The sequence below is a fragment of the Malaclemys terrapin genome, chromosome 1 (genome assembly GCF_027887155.1).
Source record: "Malaclemys terrapin pileata isolate rMalTer1 chromosome 1, rMalTer1.hap1, whole genome shotgun sequence".
NCBI lineage: Eukaryota > Metazoa > Chordata > Testudines > Emydidae > Malaclemys > Malaclemys terrapin.
This window is the reverse complement of record NC_071505.1, coordinates 217,305,455-217,329,892: the sequence shown is the minus strand read 5'-3', so window position 1 is coordinate 217,329,892 and position 24,438 is coordinate 217,305,455. Positions and strand designations below refer to the sequence as shown.

The following is a 24,438-nucleotide window of genomic DNA, read 5'->3' as shown; positions in this document are numbered from 1 at the left end:
GTTGCTTAAGCAAGTCTGCAACCTGTTGGGCATTGAGATGATTCAGACTTCCGTTTATCACCCTCAAATGGGTGGCTTAGTCGAACGTTTCAACAGAACCTTCAAGGGCATGCTTTGGAGATTTTCCCTGACAGAGCTTCTGCTACTCACAATCTGGGAAGTTCACCAATCATCAACCAAGTTTTCTCCATTTGAGCTGCTTTATGGGAGGCAGCCACGGGGAGTCCTGGACCTGGTGTGTGAGAGCTGGGACAGGCACCTTCCCCATTATAAAGTCTCCTGCAGTACATCCTCTGACTGCACCCAACTTGAGAAGGTGGGGGCCTTAGCACGCAAGAATCTTCACAACACACAGAAGTCACGGGAGCAGGCATACAACCAGGGAGCCAGGAAATAGCCTTTGAACCAGGGGACAAGGTTCTCCTGTTACTCTCCTCTGAGGAGTCAAAACTGCACGCCCAATAGCAGGGGCCTCATGAAGTGATCTGCCAAGTGGGGCCAAAAACTATGAAATCCAGCAGCTGGACAAGAGGAAGAAATGACAAATATACCACGTGAACATTTTGAAACCCTGGTGGGATCGGAAGGGGTTGCTGACTGCCCCTTATAGCCCTGAGGCAGAGTTGAGCTCAGCTAACCTTTTCCCTTGCAGGAAGTAAAAGAACAGGGCCCTGGAGCTCAGCTGGGGCCAGACCAGGGAAGGAGCCAGACGTCCTTCCCAGAGAGCCAAACTGTCCACGGAGCCCATGACCAGCTGTGGCGGGCGACAACTCTCCTGAGCTGGCCTGGAGTCAAGACTGACCCAGGAGACTCAGGAATCCAAAGAGGAAGCAGAGAGTGAGCCGTTCAAGGAGACTGGGAACCAGCGGCCACAGAGCAACCCAACCAGATGCCAGTAAGAAGCAGCCCAGGGAAACGAGACTTTAGTCCTGCTGAGTTGCCAAGAGGTGAGGCAGTAACCCCACATTCCCCTGCCAATGCAGCAACAGGATCACCCATTGCTTCAAGGATCCTAGGCTGGGACCCAGTGGTGCAGGGTGGGCCCAGGTCCCCTTGCGCACACTCATGGCTGGAGGCCAGAGCCAGTGACTGTTTGTTTGCTCAGCCCACACCCAGGAGGCCTGAGCTACTGACTGTTTGCTCAGCCCTCATCCAAGAGGTGTGAGCTACCAACTGTTTATTTACTCAGCCCACACCCATGAGGCCTGAATTATTCACTGGCAGTTCATTCAGCCCACACCCAGGAGACCTGAGCTGTTGCTCATTTAGTTGCCTCACTGCAAGCCAGAACTCTCAAGCAACAGATCTGGCGTAGGCGCTTAGTCTCCGACACTACCGGGGGAAGGAGGTGAGGCCCTGACCCTGAGAAGCAGGAACCTTACAACATTGCAGTGACCAGTGTGGACGCAACTTTCATTTCACTGCACCTTGTTGTTACACATGGAGTGCCTGTACGCTATACACCACCATCCATGTAGACACAGCCACAGATGCAATAACAGGTCCCTGAGTTATAGTGACACTAGCAGGTTCAAATTTAAAAACACATACATCAGAAGATCACCTAAAATTACTCACCGTCTCAAAACCCCGATGGGGGTGATCAGGAAAGCCAGCTGGTTTACCTCCTTTGAATTCATCAAGCAACAAAAAAGGATCCACATTTTTTAACTGAAATAAATCAAATTTAGGATGTTTAGACAAAGATTTTGCATCAATTTCTACTTTACCTGCTGCACACAAAACATAACATTGTCAGAAATACTGAACCTCAAAATATGCTTTGATTCTTAAACAGATTCCCTTACAGCCCAGCATTCAAAATTTAAGTTACACAAATATAGGTGCAAATGAAATTATAGAAACTATATCATTTTTCAGTGCTCATTATCTTTATTTCCTGTGTTTATTTTTGAAGTATACTAATCAAAAGAGTTTCATAGCATTTATACCCAGCAGTTTAAAAATAACTAAAGAACTATTTACATATTGGTTCCAGTCCAATGAGAGCTCCTCCCCCAGAGTAAAGATTCTCACTAATGATCCACTCCTGCAAAAGCTTGAGTGAATAAATAGACCTTGAAGCATGCCTGGAAGGTCAGCAGACAGATTCTGATGGATGGAGTGAATTCCAGAGCCCTGAACTCTGGGTAACACCATACCACAAGCCCCCTTGTTATCTGTCAACTTGAGTGCATCAATTGATCTCAACTGCTGTAGCACCACACAAGGATAAAGAGGCAGGATCTAAGGTAGTAAGCACTCAAACTACACAGAGCTTTATTGGGAACAACCAAAGCCAACACTATGAATTGTACCCAGAAGCAAACCTGAATCCAGTGCAAGCTATGGAGAGCACAAATATAATGTGCTCCCTACATGAAGTTTCAAGAAGCAAGCATTCTGCAACAGCAGTTTCCCCCATAGCTTTTAGGGGTAGCCTCATCTACTGTTCATTGTACTAATCCAGTCTCTGAGCCTAAGACATAGATAACTGGTAAGATCTATATGTGAAAGAGAAGGCCACAGTTTGCAAGACAATACAGTGGCACAACTGCCACTCTTACCTAATACCAACCATGGTCCCCGCAACAGGACCCCCAGTTCTCCTACTATATTGACAAAAGTTTGAAAATCTCCAGTTTAAAAAGTAAATGAGGCAGGTATCAACTCTCCTGTTTCCCCTAGAGCAGGGGTCGGCAACCTCGGTAAGCTGAAGTATGTGCTGGCCGTGGCTTCCCGCCGCCCCCAGCTTCCCTCCGCCCCATTGGCCTGGAGCGGCAAACCGCGCGGCCAGTGGGAGCCGTGATTGGCTGAACCTGCAAACGCGGCAGGTAAACAAACTGGCCCGGCCCGCCAGGATGCTTACCCTGTATGATGTTATTAACACACCTTCTAAACCCCATAGCTGGGACCCTACCAAATTCAGGGTGCTTACCCTGGCGAGCCGCGTGCCAGAGGTTGCCGACCCCTGCCCTAGAGGCTTTCACAGCATCACCTCCATCATCTCTGGTTGAGCATCACCAGCTGCCTCTTATCCAAGCCCCAAAAATCATATCACAATCAGAACATCAGGAAATCCCTGACACAGGACTGGGGAATTACTATTATATTAGTTGATGGTGCTATTTTTTCCTGCTGCTGTATGAAGCTAATGCAATATGGATGGGTTTTGCTTTTCATATATCTACCAACAAACATTCCAACCAGGAAATGATCATCATTCGGCACCACATCAAATCTCTTTGGGAGGAGAGGAAGTATAGAGCATACCTCAGGCCTGCCAATGCTTCTCCGAACACGCGCCCCAACCCCTTCCGCCTGCTCAATGCTGAGAACAGTTTTGATAACTTTCCTCAGAATTACCATCCTTCCTCCTTCTGAAAGAAGATGCAGTTTCCAAGACTTCAAAAATCTGCACAGGGAATAGATAAGATTTTTAAATGTTGTCAATATTAGCTCTTGGAAAGTAAAAAAATCAAAAGTGCCTTAACACACAAACAGAGCAGCTAACAGCTCAAAACATTAACTATAAATGACAGAAAATTGGCAAAAGACTATAAGATTTTGGTTTTACTTTAAATCTGCAAACAACCAACATGTCGCCTATAGCAAAAGCCAAAACAGCAGATGGAGTTTCCATTTACTTAAGCTAAATAATTCATTTTTCCACCAAAGGAAAGTTGCACCTCATGCCTCAGGTACCCCCACAGCAGGTACAGTACCTTACTGCTCCCTATCTGGTGCAGGACCGCAATGCCTGCAAACCACAGATTGCTTTTCATTTAACTCCCTCTGCGCTGCACTTCACAGTAACTAACTCAGCATGAGTCAGCACAATCATCCCATCGCCTAGCAAAGGAGACGGGTCAGTCACATGCGGGGGGGCAAGCCTGGGGCGGAGCAGAGCAGTGCAAGGGAGGTCCTTGCTATAGTCTGGCTGTGGGGCTTTTATGATGCTAATATTTCAGGAGTATTGATATCTCAGCCAGCATGCACACAGTCACACCAGCTCGTGGCGCTCAGTGAGAGTCACAGACACCCAAAAAGAACGAGGAGTCCTTGTGGCACCTTAGAGACTAACACATTTATTTCAGCATCAGCTTCCGAGGGTTAAAGCCCACTTCATCGGATCCCAGGAAGTGGGTCCTTGCCCACGAAAGCTTATGCTCAAATAAATTTTGTTAGTCTCTAAGGTACCACAAGGACTCCTCGTTGTTTTTGCTGATACAGACTAACATGGCTGTCACTCTGAACACAGACATCCAACTAGGCACAGGGATCAACGAACCCAGTGACAGGATCCCAGCCCCACACACTGAGATGATACAACAAGAGATCAGTGACAACCACACACAGGCAGCCATCCCAGATGACGCATGCGCCGTGCGCGCTATCGCGCTGCCCGCTGCGGAGAGGCTCCCCCGCCCACTCCCTGCAGTGACGGCTCCGCCCCCGGGGAGCGAACGGAGCGAGCGCTCCGCCTCCTCCCCCAATTCGAGAGCGGGGCGGGGGAGTGAACGCAGCTGCCTATTGGCTGCGGCGCAGGGGCTTCAGGCCGTTCCTTCGCCTAGGGGAGCCGGGCTGGAGCCCCGACCCGCTCCAGAGTGATAGAGAGTCGGGGAGCGCCCGGCGGGGCCCCTCGCCACCCAGGCGGCGTCACAGCCGGGTCCTAGACTCACCCATCTCCGGATCTGGGCCGGGGCTTCATTTATCCAGGCAGCCGCTCCGCCGGCGGCAGGGCAGAGGCTGGGTCTGCTCCCCACCCTGAGCTCCCTCTGCTTTTCCGAAAGAGCAGGGGGGAGAAAATTGCAAAACCAGCAATAAAGACCTGCACCAAAACAAACCACAGGGAAAAGAACCAGAACCTGGCAATCAAAGCCAACAAGCTGTGGCATCAGGCACCCCTGTGTGCAGGCCCCCTGCATGCTAGTGTAGTACATCTTCGTTCAAAGTGCAGCTCAAAGGTGCCAGTTGAAAACTCATAATTTGCTGGTCACTACTGTGCTGGTAAAATATGTGTGGCAACATTGCCTGTAAAGGTGCAAGGGTCCCCTGTATGATGTTATTAACACACTTTCTAAACCCCATAGCTGGGACCCTACCAAATTCAGGGTCCATTTTGGTCAATTTCATGGTCGTAGGATTTTTTTAAATTGTAAATTTCATGGTTTCTGATATTTAAATCTGAAATTTCATGCTGTTGTAACCCTGGGGTCCTGACCCAAAAAGGGTCATGGGAGGGGAGGGGGGTTGCAGGGCTGTTGCCACCCTTACTTCTGCGCTGCTGATGGCAGCAGCATTGCCTTCAAAGCTGGGTGGCCAGAGAGTGGGGCTGGTGGCCAGGCATCTAGCTCTAAAGGCAGCGCTGCCACTGGCAGCAGCACAGAAGTGAGGGTCACATGAGTGGGGGGAGCAGGGCCAGCCTTATGGGTGGGCAAGTGGGTGACTGCCCAGGGTCGGGGGTGCTGTGGTCCCCCGCATACACACATACCCAACCTAAGGCCCCTTTAATCCCTGAGTGCTAGGCCTGGAACTGGGGAGGGGCCAGGCTGAGGAGGAGTGAGATGTCCTCTTCCCTGCATTGGCTGCTCCCCGGGGGCTGGGCAAGACCTGCCTCTGGGAACCTCCCCTGGCTGCAGGAAGGTTCACACACACATGGCTTGGTGCACCTATCTCCCCCATGAAAGCTAGAGCTTGGCACATAGTAGGAGCCACTAGCTGTGGCGCCCCCAGCCTTGCTCCTCCTCTACAATAGCTAGATTTCACAGCGGAGACCAAATTTCATGGTCTGTGATGCATTTTTCATGGTCATGAATTTGTAAGGGCCCTTCCCAGAGCCCTGCCCAGGAAGACATTGGCAAACAGGTCTGTCCTAGACAAAGAAAGGTGTGTGTGCCTTAATTTGCATTTAAGCAGTTAACAGAGTCATCAAGCAGGAAAGGAAGACAAAGGAAATTCAAACAGGTAAAAAAAACCAGCAGAGACCATCCTTTCATGTAGACTCAGTGGAGGAGGGGTCCTGACCTGAGAATTTGGTCAGTAATCTGCTGGTATATGTGGTGGGAATTTTGTTTGAATCTAATATAGTTTGTTATATTAGGCATTAATAAACATCCTTATTCTTGTAACCATTTCTGATTTTTATGCATCACTACTTGTACTCACTTAAAATCTATTTCTTTGTAGTTAATAAACTTGTTTTACTGTTTTATCTAATCTAGAGTGTTTAAATTGAAGTGTCTGAATAATTGTTTGAAATAATGAATTGACATATTATTCCCTTAAAGAAATAATGTACTTAAAATATTTATACTGTCTAGGAGAGGGCTGGGCAGCTCAAGACATGCTGTTCTGGGGGGAAATCTGGGAGTGTGTTTGGGTCACCATGCAATATAACCAAGGCTGGTGAGAACCAGAGTGTAACTCAAGTGTGGCTGGTAGGCTGTAGTTACACACAGACTCTCAGGGTGTGGCTTGTATGCTGGAAGGCTGTTTGTGATTGGCACAGGTGGGAGCTAGTCCAGTAAGGTACCCAAGATTGCAGGGCAGGGGTCACACAGCCCCCCACTGGTCTGTACTGTACCCTGATATGTCACACAAGCTGAAATCAAAATTGGAAATATCAGCCTAATTGTGTATTTCTGTTCCCTGCCTAGGTGCTGTTACTCCTAGAGGCAACACAACCAATCCCAAATTCTAAAGTAGAAGCTACTTTGTGCTCTTAATCTACAAGGACAGTGTTTCATAACCAGTGGGTTACACAAAAGGTAGTCAGGGTATCTCAAGGCACTGGAAATTATATCACACTCTAAAGCAAAGAAAGTATTACTCCCTTCCCCCTGCACACCCTCCCCCTTCGAGATAAAGCAATCCCCTGCCATCTCTCCAACCATATACAGAGGCCTGATCTACACTAGAAAATTAGGTTGGCATAACTATGTAGCTCAGGGCTGTGAAAAATCCACACCCCTGAATGGGGTAGGTAAGCCAACCTAATTCCCCCTGTAGACAGCACTAGGTTGACAGAAGAATTCTGTAGCCTTTGAACTGTAGACCAGCCCACATAAATCAATTATATAGGCTTATCCTTGTTATCATTGATGCGTTTTTAACTCTTACTTTTACAGTAAATGTTATGGGAGTGGGAGGGTTGCAAAAGATCTGACTTAGCAAAAGGGGCCACCATCATGGAAAGGATAACAATTACTGCACCGAGATAATGTGGTCTAGTGAACAGAGGTTGGCACTCAGAAGATCTGCATGCTATTCCTGGCTCTTCCACTGGCCTGTCGGGTGACCTGTGGCACGTCACTTCACCTCTTTGCTTGGATAATGATACTTAAGGGAAGTGTTATGGAATAGCTAGAAATTACTAATTTCCATTCAGATCAAATGGAGTTACATCATTCAAATTGCAGGCAGCAAGGAGCTCATGGTATTTTCCATATCATTTATTTATTTTGTATAAGAGGAAAAAGAAGTAAAAGTAAATATAACATTCTATATAAAAAACATGTTTTAAGATGTTACGAACCAGTGATAATTAAAACAAGAAAATAACCATTTCAAATAAATACCACATTGTGTTTATGTTCAAACTTTCCTGTTTGTCTTCTTCCTTTTTTCCTATGTCTACTCCATAATTTTTCAAGTGAAAGGTTACAGCGTGACAAAAAAACAAAACAAGAACCCTGGTAAAACACCAAAAAAATCCTATCATTTCGCTCGTGGGCTAAAAAGAAATAAAGGGCAGGGAAGGGACAAATAAAATTTCAAAAACTGAATTTTTTAAAGGAATCTTTGTGGTATGGTGAGTGGTATCATTCTTTGTCTATATTTGCCACTGAGAATAAATCTCTGATGGAGTCGGCAATGTGTCAGGCAAGTACAATGGAGCACTACCTTTATTACCAGGAAGCAGCCCCTAGCATTATTTGGTAACTGTTTAATGATGAACTAGCCTGTAATATCTATTTACTAATTAGTAAATTAAAAAAAAAAAAATTTTGCTTCAGGGCATATGGCAACCCACTAACTGATAGGAATTGGATGGGCAAGTTATTCCATATTTGTCCACTAGAGAGTTTCTCACTCCTCTAACATGATACTGGTTTTCGACAGACAGGATACTGAACTGGATGAACCACTGGTCTGACCCAGTATGTCATTTCCTATGTAAAAATATACCCTACCTAGAGCCCATAACTTTATAAGTTTTACAATATGTTTATTTCCATATAATCACAGAAAAAAATGTTATAATTTGTATAAAGAAAATAGTTAAATTAAAGGTACTCTATTTACACAGAATTGTGCAAAAGTACATTTATGGAACATGAGAGTCTAATGCTTAAAGGAGACTTTATATTGAGACAAATCTGGCAGTGCTTACTCATTTCTTACTCAGGGCCCAGACGTGGCGTGTCCTATTAAATCAATGGTAGTTTTGGCAATTACTTCAATGAGAACAGAATCAGGCCGTGAATGAGCTCCTGGCCCTTCCTTTTTTGGATCAGATGTTATGTCCACAACCAATTTTATTATCAGTGGCTTCTGCTTACTGTTTCAGCTGATGCGGTTCTTAGTTATCATTAAGTCATGTCCTGTGTCAATTAGAATCCCAGTCTTACATAACTAATATGATCATTAAATTCTGGGAGTTGGGTGGTTATATTCAGCCCACAGATATTGAAAGAATTCTACACAGATCACCCTGGATAATTCCAAGACAAAGGGCCTATAAATAATGCAGGTATTTCAAAAACTATAACCTAACTCAGGACCCAGATGCCACATTTGAGATGGCAACCCTATTTGGGGGCTAATTTTCTATTTGCAGAAAACTGAACGCCCTTGCCCTGCGCCTGCCATGCTCCTTCTCCAAGGCCCCACTCCCACTCACTCCATCCCCCCTCCCTCCATTGCTCACTCTCCCCCACCCTCGCTCACTCACACATTTTCACCGGGCTGTGGCAGAGGGTTGGAGTGCGGAAGGGGGTTTAAGGTGCGGGCTCTGGGGGGCCGAGCTGGGGCTGGGGGTTGGAATATGGGGCAGGGCTCTGGGCTGGTGGTGTGGGCTCCAGAGTGGGGCCAGAAATGAGGGGTTCAGGATGCAGGAGGGGGCTGTTGGCTGGGGCAGGGGATTAGGATGCAGTGGGGGTGAGGACTCTGTCTGGGGGTGCAGGCTCTGGGATGGGGCTGGAGATGAGGGGTTTGGGGTGTAGGAGGGGTCTCAGGGCAGGGGCAAGGGGTTGGGGTACAGGCTCTGGGAGGGAGTTTGGGTGTGGGAGGGGGCTCAGGTGGTTGGGGTACGGTGTGGGGTGCGGGCTCCAGGTGACGCTCACCTCAGGCACCTCCCAGGAAGTGGTGACATGTCCCTGTGGCTCCTAGGCACAGGGGTGGTCAAGGAGGCTTGGTGCGCCATTCCCGAGTGCCGTCTCCACAGCTCCCATTGGACCAGAACCACAGCCAATGGGAGCTGTGGGGGTGGAGCCAGCGCTTGGGGATAGCGTGTGAAGCCTCCCTGGCCTAGAAGCCAGAGGGATATGTTGCCGCTTCCCGGGAGGCGCCTGAGGTGAGCGCCCCCCAGAGCCCACACCCCAAAGCCCCTCCTGCGCCCCAGTCTGCCTGGGGCCGGCCAGACTTTTAACGGCCCAGTCAGTGGTGCTGACTGGAGCCGCCAGGGTCCCTTTTCAACCGGGCATTCTGGTTAAAAACTGGATGCCTGGCAACTCTACCCCCAAACTGAGTGGCACTGTGACCTGGTACACAGGGTCACAGTACCACTCACGTTTGGCCTGGCCATCCCTCCATCATGACAGTGGGGCAACCGGGACAAATTTGTGGGAGTGGTGTTGCCACCTAGTGCATGGGGTCACAGTACCACCTAGGTTTGGTACTGTAACCCTGTGCGTCAGATCACAACACCCAGAATGGGGGAGTGGGGAGCCAGGCCCAGCACTGCAGGACAGGAGCTGCAGTTGCAGGTTGGGTGCATGGCAGGCTTTCTCTCCAGTCTCCTCCCTGCTCTTGCCCCAGGGTCTCCCTTCAGTGTTTTTGTAACCCTGGGAATTTGGAAGGGTGGGGGAGGGAGGACTCAGTTTCAGATTTTGCCCCAGGCCTCAAAAGAACTCTGTGCAGGCCACACCCAAATACTATATCAGGATCCCCTATTAGGGATCACAGTGCATGTGAGAATCCCATTAACTTTAATGGATCAGCTAAACATTTTAATTGTGCAAAATGTATGCTAATATATAGACAAATAAACATAGATGTGTTCTGCTGGAGTGAGTGGGATTTCGAAAATCTGCTAAGGAAATAGATAAGATTGTTAAATGTTGTCAGTACAATATTTTGGAAAGCAAAGAAACAAAACATACATAAGCACCTACACACACAAGCTCACAAACAGCAGTTAACAGCACAACTGCAAATGAAGACAGAAAATTGGCAAAAGACTACGAGGTTGTGGTTTGCCTTAAATCAGGAAACAACCAACATGTCCCCTGTAGCAAAAACCAAAATAGCAGTTGGGAGCCTCAATTTTTTGAAGCCAACAGGTTTCTCTTTTCCACCAAAGGAAAGTTGAACCACATGCCTAGGCTAACCTATCTCCCTGCTCCCACCTATAAAACACTCTATCTTGCAGTTCCCTATCTGTGCAAGCCTGTAAACTAAGATTGCTTCTCATTTAACCCCACTCTGCACTTCACAACTCACAACACAACACAACTCAATATGATTCAGCACAATCATCCCCAGCCTAGGTGGTGTGTGACTCTTGTGTTTGGAGAGGCTGGGCATTGGTACCAGAACCTCCCTAGAAGTGAGGGGGTTGCCCAGCCCCCTGCTCTGCCCCGAGGCCTCTGCCCCGAGGCCTCACCCCCGCTCGGCCTCCTCCCCTGAAGGCCTTTCCTGCATTCCACCCCTGCTCCATGAGCCCCCCACTTGCTGCTTGCTCCTCTCCGCCCCCTCCCCAGAGGCCTCCCTCCACTCACTCCTGTCCACCTCTGAGGCCGCCCCGCCCACCGCCCGCTCCGCTCTGGCTCCCTCCCCTCCCCCCCCAGGCGGGCAAGGAGGTCTCGGGGGAAGAGGTGGCGCGAGGGTGGGACCATGGTCCGGGCACCTGTGGCCCCCACTTCTCGGGAGCTTCCGGAGGCAGCACTCCAAAGGTGGAGGGTGGGCATACTTCCAAAGGGAGGTGTGCCGCATCCGCCATTTCTTGCCCCATTTAGCTTCTTATACCTGCTGCCCATGATCCCCAGTCTCCTAGCAAACAAGAGATGGGTGGGTCACATACACTAGGAGGGGAAGCTTCCAGGAGTGCAGGGCTGGGGAAATGCTATATACTACAGAGGTTTGGAGGTTTTTATCATACTAATAGTACTGGGTGTGTCTGTTGGCAGGCAGGATCAAACCAGGGATCTCTGAAGCTTAATGCATGAGCCTCTACTGCATGAGCTAAAAGCCACAGTGGTTCTTAGCTAAGGCTATAGCAGACTCAGTAATCTCTAGATGGTCTAGGTGACACTAGAGGGAGGAAGAGTGCCACATCAAGCAGGCATGGCACACACAATCACACAGGTTTTTCCACTCATAGATAACAACTATACACAGGGATCAATAAACTGACACAATCACAGTCAGACACGCACACAGACGATACAATCGCAGAGATCTCAGTCACACACAGAGATGTAAAATAACAAATCACAATCACACACACTCAGATGACACAATCACATAGACCACAATTGTGCACACACACAGACACAGAGATGTAATCCCAGATGACACGTGCACTGTGCACTTTCTCGCGCTACCTGCAGAGGGCAGAATCCCCGCACTGTAAACCCCACCCCTAACACTCCCCCTGCCCGCTATAAGGATGGATGGTCTCATCTCCCAGCTGAGGTGGGATCATACTCCACTTGAGTCATAGGGATGTAACACAGCCCCCGCAGCAGCACTCTTGGTGCCAGCCTGGTGCCCACTCCCCAAGCTGAGACACATTCAGCCAGGCCAGCTCCCAGCCATGTCAGGCAGCATCACAGCTAGATCCTGGGCAGCCCCCTGCCAAGTACACTCCTCTGCAGATTGGGCACAATGGCTGGGGCCTCATTTACCCAGGGAAACCACTCACCAAACACTGGGCTGCCTCCAGGTCCCACAGAGTCTCCTTTACAGTGCAGGTAGCCCGGCATAGAACATGCTGGCACATGCCTTCCTCTATCACCTCCAATACGACTGGCAGCTGAGCTCTCTGTTTGTTGCCCAGACCTCTTCAGGACCTGCAAGCTAGTTTCCACGACCAGGTCCATGGCGGCGAGGGTGACCAAAAAGCAAGTGTGAAAAATTGGGACAGAGGGTGGAGGGATAATAAGCACCTATACAGTAACTCCTCATGTAAAATCATCCTGGGTAACATTGTTTTGTTGTTACATTGCTGATCACTTAGAGAACATGCTTGTTTAATGTTGCGCAATGCTCCCTTATAAAGTTGTTTGGCAGCTGCCTGCTTTGTCCACTGCTTGCAGAAAGAGCAGCCCATTGGAGCTAGCTGGTGGGGGCGTGGAACCAGGGTGAACTGGCAGCCCACCTATCAGCTCCCCTAAGTTTGCTGTGCGACAGCAGCCCAGCAGGCTATCAATTGCCTGCCGGCAGTTCAGCTGCCCCTCCCACCACTGCCCTGTGCTGCTCCTGCCCTCTGCCTTGGAGCTGCTCCTGGGAGCCTCCTTTTTGTTGTGCAGGGGGGAGAGGGGAAAGAGGGGGGCTAATATCAGGGTGTCCCCCTCCCCCCTGCTCCTAACCCCTGCTTACCTCATTTCCGTAGAGCAGGGGGGGATGGGGGGGGACATGACAGGGCGGCTCAGGACGGAGGGAACGTGCTGGGCAGTAGCTGCTGTCTCAACTTCCTGGTCTACTTAAAAAGGCAATGTACTTAGAGTGGTTCAACATACTTAAAGGGGCAATGTGCGTCTCTCTCTCTCTCTCACACACACACACACACACACAGGGTATGTGTCTCTGTCTCTGTCTGCCATGCTGTCACCTCTCCCTCCATTCTTGCTGGCTTGTAGAGTATGAAGCTACATTAACAACAATGTGTTAACCCTTGAGGGCTCAGCTGAGTGCTAGTTCATCATTTAGCAGTAAGGCATTCCCTGGGAAATATCCCACCCTCTGACTCCACCACCTCAACCAAGATTCACAATCATCATTGCTGTGTACAGTATTAAATTGTTTGTTTAAAACTTATACTGTGTACACATATATATAATATAGTCTTTGGTGAAAAAAATTTCCCTGGAACCTAACCCCCCCCATTTACATTAATTCTTATGGGGAAATTGGATTTGCTTAACATCGTTTTGCTTAAAGTCACATTTTTCAGGAACATAACTATGTTAAGTGAGGAGTTACTGTATAAGAAAAAGACCTAAATATCGGGAATGTCCCTATAAAATCGGGACATCTGGTCACCTTAATGGTGGCCATTGAGTGGAAGGATCTCCTCACAGAACCCCTGCTACACAAACCTCATCTCCATGTGCAGGTGGCAGAGTGCCCCTTTATGTGAGACCTCCTGGATTACAATCAAAGGGACTGGCTGGACCCTGTGGCGCTCAGCTTGTGCATGGGGCAGCCCATCCAGTGTGCCCCCTGTCATGTGCTCCAAGAAATGAGTACAGCGTTGCCTCCTGTTTCTCTCATTTTCCTTGAGTGGGTCCTGTAGGAGGCTGCTCCCCACCCACTCCTCACCCCTGGCCCTCTTTAACTCATCATCAGGCCCTTGCACTGTGAGCCTCCTTTGCCACCCCTGACACGCCGCTTGAGCCAGCTGCATGACATCCAGCCTGTCCACCTCTGTACCCAGAGAACATCTGTATGCACTCATGCTTCTCTTCCATCCACTTCCTCACCCTCATGTCCCAGGTGGCAGGATCTGCTGCCACCTAAGCAGGGCGAGGCACTCCAGTGGGTCAGTCTGTACTGCACTCTGGTTCCATGGCTGGCTGGAGATATTAGCTGGTGGCTCATTCATTGAGCCGTAAGCATAGGTGTGTACCTGACGCAATTCACAAACTCCCTGACACCTGTCCTTCTGTGGAGAGAGGGACACCCTGGTGCATATCTATATAGGGTACATCAAGTTGCAGCCCCTTTTCTGGCTGCACTTTTCCTCCCTTCTCTTGATCAATGCACTCCCCATCCATGGCCGCACAAAGTGGAGGAACCTCCTCATCAACCTCTTCCTGGTGCCGGCCAACGTGGCCATCCATCATACCAGGAGGAGGAAGGTGGAGATGGAGGTGTTCCATGACTGTGGGGCCCTATCCAATCCCTTGTACGATCATGCCTCCGGCAGAGGTCCTCTGGGCAGCATCCACTGACTCCCTAGACACCTTTGAGTAGCAGTGGGTGCTATCGAGGGCTTCTGCTCGGTGTCCCCTGCCAGATCCCTAATTTTCAATCTTTGACCCCACTTCCACTCCTATTTTTTCATTCATTGTCCCCAGTAAATCAATTGTTGCTTGGGATCAATGTGTCCTCCCCCTTAATTGAGGGGAGTGTCTTTAGTTTTGGGCAGGCCTAGACCCACCTGTCCCCAATTCTTCAAATATTACCCAATACTGGGCAGGGCAAAGGCTATTTCTCATCTTCTAGACGGAGCCTCTCATTTTGTTTTTCAGAAAGAGCAGAGGGAAAAAATGGGAAACCAATGAAATGGCCCCCACCAAAACAAAACAAGGAGGAAGGAAAGAAAAACTGAAACTGGCAACAAAAGCCAAACAAGCCTAATCAAAAACAGAAATATCAGCCTCACATTGTCTGTTTCTGTTCCCTGCCCGGTGTTGCTACTCCTAGAGAGAACACAGTTGATCCCAAATTCTAAAGTAGAAGTATTTTGTGCTCTTGCTCTGCTAGGACAGTGTTTCACAACCAGAGGGTCACACAAAAGGTAGTCAGAGCAATGCAAGGCCTTGGAAGTTATACAGTTTGATGTTGCAAAACCTAAAGCAAAGAAAGTACAGTAACTCCTCGCTTAATGTTGTAGTTATGTTCCTGAAAAATGAAAAAAAAATTTAAGCGAAACTATGCTAAGCGAATCCAATTTCCCCATAAGAATTAATGTAAATGGGGGGGTTAGGTTCCAGAGAAATTTTTTTCACCAGACAAAAAACTGTATTATATATATATATATATATATATACACACACACACACACAGCGTACGTTTTAAACAAACAATTTAATACTGTACACAGCAATGATGATTGTGAAGCTTGGTTGAGGTGGTGAAGTTAGAGGGTGGAAGAGGGTGGGATATTTCCCAGGGAATACCTTCCTGCTAAATGATGAACTAGCATATGGCTGAGCCCTCAAGGGTTAACCCATTGTTGTTAATGTAGCCTCACACTCTACAAGTCAGCACGAATGGAGGGAGGAGAGACAGCATGGCAGACTGAGACACACAACCTGTGTATGAGAGAGAGACGCGTATTGCCCCTTTAAGTATGCTGACACCACTCTAAGTACATTACCTTTTTAAGTACATCAGGAAGTTGAGACAGCAGCTGCGGCCAGCAAGCTCTCTCCTTCCTGAGCCCTGTCGTGTCCCCACCCTGCTCTATATGGAGAAGTGGTAAGTGGAGGGCAGGATCAGGGGGGAGGGGGACACCCTGACATTAGCCTCCTTATTCCCCCCATCCCTGCACAGCAAACAGGAGGCTCCCGGGAGCAGCTCCAAGGCAGAGGACAGGAGCAGCACATAGCAGTGGGGGAAGGGACAGCTGAACTGCAGGCAATTGATAGCCTGCTGGGCAGCTGCCACACAGGGAACTTAGGGGAGTGGGGAGCTGATGGGGGGCTGCCGGTCCACCCTTGTTCCAATCCCCACCAGCTAGCTCCAATGGGCTGCTCTTTCTGCAAGCAGTGGATAAAGCAGGCGGCTGCCGAACAACGTTATAAGGGAGCATTGTGCAACTTTAAATGAGCATGTTCTCTAATTGATCAGCAACGTAACAACAAAACAACGTTAACCGGGACGACTTTAAGTGAGGAGTTACTGTATCACTCTCCTACCCCCTGCATACCCTTCCCCTTCAAGGTGAAGCAATCTGTAGCCCCTTCTCCAAATATACACACAAAATACATTATATAGGCCTACCCTTGTGATCACTAATATATTTTTTTATTCTTACTTCTATAGTAAATGTAACTGGGGGGAGGAAGATGTTTGCAAAATTTCTTACTTAGCAAAAGGGGCCACCATCATGGAAAGGTTAACAATTACTGCACTGAGACAATGTGGCCCAGTGAACAGAGCAGTGGTTGACACTCAGAAGATCTGCATGCTATTCCTGGCTCTTCAACTGGCCTGCCGGGTGACCTGGGCAAGTCACATCATCTTGGCTCTAATGGGAAGTACTATGGTATGGAACAACTAGGTATTACTAATGTCTATTGAGATCAGGTGGAGCTGGAGTTATAAGTGCAGACTGAAGGCAGTAAGTGGCCCACAGTATGTCATTTTCCATATCCTTATTTATTTATTTCACATTAGAAAAAAAGAGGTAAGAGTTAAAATAAAAATCTATATAAAAAGCATGCTCTTAGGATATTACCAACCGGTGAAAATTAAAGCAAGAAAATAACCGTTTCACATAAATACCACATTCTTCTCATGTTCAAACTTTCCTGTGTTTTGGCCTATAAGTAACTCAAACCATACACAGTAAATACAAACAATTATCTTCTCCACATCTGTTCATCAAACATTCCAAAACAACACAGGAATCCCACCATTAAGTATGGAAAGTGCTAGATCTATTGCAATACATTTAACTTTTCTTTTTTATCTTCAATCTTGTTTTAAAAAAAATCTTAAATGGCATTTTTGGCATAACTGTAACCATTGTAATTTCTTTCCCATGTGAAAAAAGTTAGCAGTATTCTATTTAATCTCACTGAAGTCATTACAAACTGATACTAATTATTAGCAATTTCTTCAAATACTAATCTTACTTTCCATTTATTCTTTTAATTTCAAAATTAGTATCAATATTGTCTTCCTTTATTTACAGATTTTATAAAAGGGCTTATTATTAAAGATGGTCTGAGGGCATTAAGGGCCTGATTTCAATTTTAACATTAAACTGAAGGTCCTATGCAGTAGTCTCATAACTTCAGGGCTTTTTTTTTCTTCTTCCCTTTTTTACGCTTTAATTTTTTTAAGTGAAAAGTTACAGAGTAGCAAAAAAAAGAAAAAAGCCCTAAACTGTGGACGTTATTCATTTCACTTCACTCGGGAATAGAAGGGGAGAGAAGGGAAAATTAAAATTTCCAAAACATTTTTTTAAAGCATATTTATGGAATGGTGTGTGGTTTACTTCTTTGCCTGAATTTCCATTGCAAAAGCTGAGAGGAAAAATCTCTGATGGAGCCAACAACATGTCAGGCAAGTACAGTTGAGCACAATCTGTTATTTCCAGGAAGCAGCCTCTTGCGCTACATGATTACTGACCAAAGAGAAGGCCTCAAATTCAATGGAAGCTGTGTTATGTTTTTTCCTGGATTCATGGGGGCCATTTAATTGCACCAGCCATCACACTGTTGGAGGCCAAAGTATGCGCTTAATTTTGTGTGGTTCTGAAATATGGGTATGGAATGATACCATGGGACTGGAAGTGATTCTAAACAAATTTCTTAGGAAGATCCAAATAATAGCCCTGCTGCTCTTCTGAGAGCCAAGACAGGTATGGACTCTATTCTGGCCAAATGGCAACATTAATTTTTGGCTTCATGGTCACAGTACACACTCACAGCGATTGCCAAGGCTATGCTTAGAGCACTGCTCTGTTGGACTTTTTCATGTAAATTTCCTTGATTAGAGTATATTCAAAAAAAAAAAAAAAAAAGTAGCATTTGCTAGGTTTCTCAAAATCAGAAATGATTAAAGTTTTAAAAAGGTGAAATCCATAATGAAGTCAAGAATAGAAGATATTAATAAGCACTTGTTTCTATTTAAAATGTCGCCTTGTTCAAAAGACTCATGGATATGCTAGTTATTTAGAGTTTGTGTAATAACATGCTAAGGAGGGCCCCTACAGCTCTTCCTTTTCAGTTCATGCAGACAGTTTACATAGAAGGCCAATACACTGGCACCAAGAAAAGTAACTGCCTCTATCCAGGAGGTATAGGGCAGGTGGAAGACCTACTCCATTATTTATTATATTGTAATTTGTATTGTCATTTGAAGTCAAAATGGCTTTTTTGTTTGTTTTTGTCCCAGTTGCCTTTTACTACGACATTTCAGAAAATAGAATATTGGTTAGGAACTGACAGCGTATCTCTGATCTGAGCAGTTGCTCTATTTGCATGGGCAGACACTAAAATAAGGAAAAGGCAAGCATCATGGTGGTCATACATGGTTTAATGGTGCATGTTCTTTTTAATCATAGAATCGTAGGCCTGGAAGAGACCACGAGAGATCATCTAGTCCAGTCCCCTTCCATTCATGGCAGGACTAAGTATTATCTAGACCAGGGGAGGACAAACTATGGTCCGTGAGCTGGATCCGGCCCGTCATGGCTTTCAATCCGGCTTGCAGGATTGCTAACCCTGTGGCGCAGTGGTGCTAAGGCAGGCTCCCTGCCTGCCTTGCCCCCACACCGCTCCCAGAAGTTGCCGGCATCGTGTCCCTGCGGCCCCTGGGGGAGGGTGCAGAGGGCTCTGTACGCTGCCCTCGGCTTTAGGCACCGCCCCCAGCAGCTCCCATTGGCCGGGAACAGGGAACTGCTGCCAATGGGAGATTTGGGGGTGGTACCCACAGGCGAGAGCAATGTGCAGTGGAGGCGCCTGTCCCACCCCACCCCCAGGAGCCACTGCCAGACATGCTCGCCACTTCCAGGGAGCCTGCCTTAGCCCCACTGTGCGCTGCTGCCACCCCGGAGCCACTCGAGGTAAGCGGCGCCGGGCCGGAGCCCACACCCCGAACCCCTACTGCACCCTGCACTCCACCCCCTTGCCCTGAGCCCCCTAACCCCCTGCCTTGAGCCCCCTCCTGCACCCCTCCTGCACCCCATCCCCCTGCCCTGAGCCCCCTCCTGCACCCCTCACCCCTCCTGCATCCCAACCCCCTGCCCCAGCCCTAGTCCTACATTCATAGCCCTGCATACAATTTCCCCACCCAGATGTGGCCCTCGGGCCAAAAAGTTTGCCCACCCCTGATCTATACCATTCCTGACAGGTGTTTGTCTAACCTGCTCTTAAAAATCTCCAATGATGGAGATTCCACAACCTCCCTGGGCAATTTATTCCACTGCTTAACCACCTTGACAGGAAGTTTTTCCTAAGGTCCAACCTAAACTGCCCTTGCTGCAATTTAAGCCCATTGCTTCTTGTCCTTTCCTCAGAGGTTAAGGAGAACAATTTTTCTCCCTCCTCCTTGTAACAACCTTTTATGTACTTGTAAACTATTATCATGTCCCCTCTCGGTCTTCTCTTCTCCAGACTAAAGAAATCCATTTTTTTCAATCTTCCCTCATAGGTCATGTTTTCTAGACCTTTAATCATTTTTCTTGCTCTTCTCTGGACTTTCTCCAATTTGTCCACATCTTTCCTGAAATGTGGTGCCCAAAGCTGGACACAATACTCCAGCTGAGGCCTAATCAGCGTGGAGTAGAGCGAAAGAATTACTCCTTGTGTCATGCTTACAACACTCCTGATAATCCATCCCAGAATGATGTCTGCTTTTTTTGCAACAGGGTTACTCTGTTCACTCATATTTAGCTTGTGATCCACTATAAACCCCAGATACTACTCTTCTCTAGACAGTCATTTCCCATTTTGTATGTGTGCAGCTGCTTGTTCTTTCCTAAGTGGAGTGCTTTGCATTTGTCCTTATTGAATTTCATCATATTTACTTCAGACCATTTATCCAGTTTGTCCAGATCATTTTGAATTTTAATCCTATCCTCCAAAGCACTTGCAACCCCTCCCAGCTTGGTATCATCCACAAACTTTATAAATATACTCTCTATGCCATTATCCAAATCATTGATGAAGATATTGAAAAGAACTGGACCCAGAACTGATCCCTGCGGGACCCCATTCATTATGCTCTTCCAGCATGACTATGAACCACTGATAACTACTATCTGGGAATGGTTTTTACAGCCAGTTATGTACTCATCTTATAGTAGTTCCAGCTAGGTTGTATTTCCCTAGTTTGTTTATTCTCATAGGTTCTAGGACTGGAAGGGACCTCGAGAGGTTGAGTCCAGTCCCCTGCCCACATGGCAGGACCAAATACTGTCTAGACCATCCCTGATAGACATTTATCTAACCTACTCTTAAATATCTCCAGAGATGGAGATTCCACAACCTCCCTAGGCAATTTATTCCAGTGTTTAACCACCCTGACAGTTAGGAACTTTTTCCTAATGTCCAACCTAAACCTCCCTTGCTGCAGTTTAAACCCATTGCTTCTTGTTCTATCCTTAGAGGCTAAGGTGAACAAGTTTTCTCCCTCCTCCTTATGACACCTTTTTAGATACCTGAAAACTGCTATCATGTCCCCTCTCAGTCTTCTCTTTTCCAAACTAAACAAACCCAGTTCTTTCAGCCTTCCTTCATAGGTCATGTTCTCAAGACCTTTACAAATCCATGCTGGCTATTCCCTATCACCTTACCACCTTCCAAGTGTTTGCAGATGATTTCCTTAATTACTTGCTCCATTATCTTCCCTGGCACAGAAGTTAAACTAACTGGTCTCTAGTTTCCTGGGTTGTTTTTATTTCCCTTTTTATAGATGGGCACTATATTTGCCCTTTTCCAGTCTTCTGGAATCTCTCCCGTCTCCCATGATTTTCCAAAGATAATAGCTAGAGGCTCAGATACCTCCTCTATTAGCTCCTTGAGTATTCTAGGATGCATTTCATCAGGCCCAGGTGACTTGCAGGCATCTAACTTTTCTAAGTGATTTTTAACTTGTTCTTTTTTTATTTGATCTTCTGAACCTACCCCCTTCCCATTAGCACTCACTATGTTAGGCATTCCTTCAGACTTCTCGGTGAAGACCGAAACAAAGAAGTCATTAAGCATCTCTGCCATTTCCAAGTTTCCTGTTACTGTTTCTCCCTCCTCACTGAGCAGTGGGCCTACCCTGTCCTTGGTCTTCCTCTTGCTTCTAATGTATTGATAAAAAGTCTTCTTGTTTCCCTTTATTCCTGTAGCTAGTTTGAGCTCATTTTGTGCCTTTGCCTTTCTAATCTTGCCCCTGCATTCCTGTGTTGTTTGCCTATATTCATCCTTTGTAATCTGTCCTAGTTTCCATTTTTTATATGATTCCTTTTTATTTTTTTGATCATGCAAGATCTTGTGGTTAAGCCAAGGTGGTCTTTTGCCATGTTTTCTATCTTTCCTACCCAGTGGAATAGCTTGCTTTTGGACCCTTAATAGTGTCCCTTTAAAAAACTGCCAACTCTCCTAAGTCGTTTTTCCCCTCAGTCTTGATTCCCATGGGACCTTACCTATCAGCTCTCTGAGCTTACCAAAATCCGCCTTCCTGAAATCCATTGTCTCTATTTTGCTGTACTCCCTTCTACCCTTCCTTAGAATTGTGAACTCTATGATTTCATGATCACTTTCACCCAAGCTGCCTTCTACTTTCAAATTCTCAACAAGTTTCTCCCTATTTGTTAAAATCAAGTCTAGAACAGCTTCCCTCCTAGTAGCTTTTTCAACCTTCTGAAATAAAAAGTTGTCTGCAATGCAGTCCAAGAACTTACTGGATAGTCTGTGCTTCACTGTGTTATTTTCCCAACATATATCTGGATAGTTGAAGTCCCCCATCACCACCAAATTTTGAGCTTTGGATGATTTTGTTAGTTGTTTAAAAAAAGCCTCATCCACCTCTTCCACCTGGTTAGGTGGCCTGTAGTAGACTCCTAGCGTGACATCACCCTTGTTTTTTACCCCTTTTAGTCTAACCCAGAGACTCTCAACACTTCCGTCTCCTATGTCCATCTCCACCTCAGTCCAAGTGTGTACATTTTTAATATATAAGGCAACACCTCCTCCCTTTTTCCCCTGTCTATCCTTCCTGAGCAAGCTGTACCCATCCACACCAACATTCCAATCATGTGTATTATCCCACCAAGTTTCAGTGATGCCAACAATGTCATTGTTGTATTTATTTATTAGCACTTCCAGTTCTTCCTGCTTATTACCCATACTTCTCGCATTTGTATATAGGCATCTAAGATACTGGTTTGATCTTCCCTCCCAGTTTTGCCCTGACCCTCTTTTCTCTCTGCCATTATAGCCCACGCTCCCTCTTGTTTCTGACCCATCTCCCAAGTCTCCATGTTCCCCACTTACCTGTGGGTTTTGCTCACCTGTCCCCGTTGAACCTAGTTTAAAGCCCTCTTCACTAGATTAGCCAGTCTGTTTCCAAATAGGGTCTTTCCCCTCCTCGAAAGGTGAACGCCATCTCTGCCTAGCAGTCCTTCCTCAAATAGCACTCCGTGGTCAAGAAAACCAAAGCCCTCCTGGTGACACCATCTTCACAGCCAGGCATTCACCTCCATGATGCATCTGTCTCTACCCGGGCCCCTACCTTTGACAGGAAGAATCGAAGAGAATACCACCTGCTCCCCAAACTCCTTCACCCGTACTCCCAGAGCCCTGTAGTCACTCTTGATCCGCTCAGTGTCACACCTCGCAGTATCATTTGTGCCCACATGGATGAGTAGCATGGGGTAGTAGTCAGAGGGCTGGATAATCCTCGACAATGCCTACGTAACATTTCGGATACGGGCCTCCGGCAGGCAACATACCTCTCGAGATGAAATGTCAGGGCGACAGATGGGCACCTCCGTCCCCCTCAGCAGAGAGTCTCTGACCACCACTACCCTACGTTTCCTATTCGCAGTAGTGGCAGCAGACCTCCCAGCCTTAGGGGTACGAGGCTTCTCCTCCTTTACTGTAGGGGGTGATTCCTTCTCTCCTGTATCGAGAAGAGCATAACGGTTACCTATTACCATGGCGGGAGGGTTCAGAGCAGGGGTGGAGCACTGCCTGCTGCCAGAAGTAACCAGCTAAGGTGTCCACCCTGAGCCATCTCCTCCTCCACCAGTGGTGTGTCAGCAGTCCTGTGTACTGGGACAGCTTCCTCAGCTGTCTCCACATGGACACTGTCCAGGAATTGCTTGTGGATTCGGATGCTCCTCAACCTAGCCACCTCCTCCTGTAGCTCTCCCACCACCTACCTGAGCGATTCCACCAGCAGGCACCTTTCCCATTGGATCCCCCCCCCCAGCCTGGATATCAGTAAGTGGAAACTGCAAGTTACAGTCCCTGCAAAACCTACCAGGATCTAGGTAGAAGCATCCAGGCACAGGCACTCTGTCTTGCTACAGGTGCAGGTGGAGGAGACAGAAGCAGTGCTGGCACAGATGTTGCGGGTCTTCCTAACCATCATAAGCCTCCCTCCATCAAACTCCCTCTCAAACTCCCCTGTCTGCAGCCCCCTGGTCTCTCTGCCTCTGGTTTTTAAAGCCTGCTTGCCTAGGTCAGTCCCACCCCCTCATGAGTCACTCTGGGGAAGGCCAATCAAAGGCAATCAAGGGAACAATCAAGGGAACAAAGTCAGGCACTCAGTCCCAACTGCCATAGCAACTGTAACTGAAACTGAAGTCACCTGAAATCAGAATCACAATTAAAATTCAAACAGTCGAGCAAACTCACTCACACCAACAGCTAGTACTCTTACCTCTCACCTGGTAGCCTGTTTGTCAGCGGGATCTCTTGCTCTCCCTCTCAAACGCCCCTATCTGCAGCCCCCTATGAGAAGGTCATGTGAAATAGTATCAAAAGCCTTACTAAAGTCAAGATATGCCACATCTACCACTTTCCCCCTATCCTCAAGACTTGTTACCCTGTCAAAGAAGCTATTAGGTAGGTTTGACACGATTTGTTCTTGACAAATCCATGCTGACTGTTACTTATCACCTTATTATCTTCTAGATGTTTGCAAATTGATTGCTTAATTATTTGCCCCATTATCTTTCCGGGTACTGAAGTTAAGCTGACTGGTCTGTAATTCCCTCGGTTATCCTTATTTTTATAGATTGACACTTTATTTGCCCTTTTCCAGTCCTCTGGAATTTCATCCGTCTTCCATGACTTTTCGAAGATAATCACTAATGGCTCAGATATCTCCTCAGTCAGCTCATTGAGTATTCTAAGATGTATTTCATAAAGCCCTGGTGACTTGAAGACATCTAATTTGTCTAAGTAATTTTTAACTTTTTCTTTCCCTATTGTAGCCTCTGAACCTACCTCATTTTCACTGGCATTCACTATGTTAGATGTCCAATCGCTACTAACCTTTTTCGTGAAAACCAAAACAAAAATATCATTTAAC

At 47.1% G+C, this 24,438-nt stretch overlaps 2 protein-coding genes across 7 annotated transcripts in view; one reads left to right on the top strand and one right to left on the bottom strand.

Moving 5' to 3' along the window:
* PIR (pirin) overlaps window positions 1–12,411 on the bottom strand; it is a 92,564-nt gene extending 80,153 nt beyond the window's left edge. Inside the window, exons 1-3 of one of the 5 annotated variants that reach the window (XM_054007210.1) lie at window positions 12,149–12,411; window positions 3,274–3,415; window positions 1,579–1,671 (exon numbers count right to left, since the gene is read on the bottom strand). In XM_054007210.1, coding sequence (XP_053863185.1) covers window positions 1,579–1,671; window positions 3,274–3,369 — 189 coding nt within the window. In that variant the 5' untranslated portion in view covers window positions 3,370–3,415; window positions 12,149–12,411. Of the gene's footprint in view, window positions 1–1,578; window positions 1,672–3,273; window positions 3,416–3,647; window positions 3,667–3,725; window positions 3,831–4,291; window positions 4,313–12,148 lie in introns of those variants that run through there. The other 4 variants (XM_054007219.1, XM_054007201.1, XM_054007228.1 and 1 more) reach the window with 4 other exon arrangements.
* A 3,182-nt stretch (window positions 12,412–15,593) lies between these two features.
* The window catches only part of BMX (BMX non-receptor tyrosine kinase), a 50,706-nt gene continuing 41,861 nt past the window's right edge, over window positions 15,594–24,438 (top strand). For both annotated transcript variants that reach the window (XM_054007174.1, XM_054007164.1), the window contains exon 1: window positions 15,594–15,651. The gene's annotated coding sequence lies outside the window, so the exon portion shown is untranslated. The remainder of the gene's footprint in view (window positions 15,652–24,438) is intronic.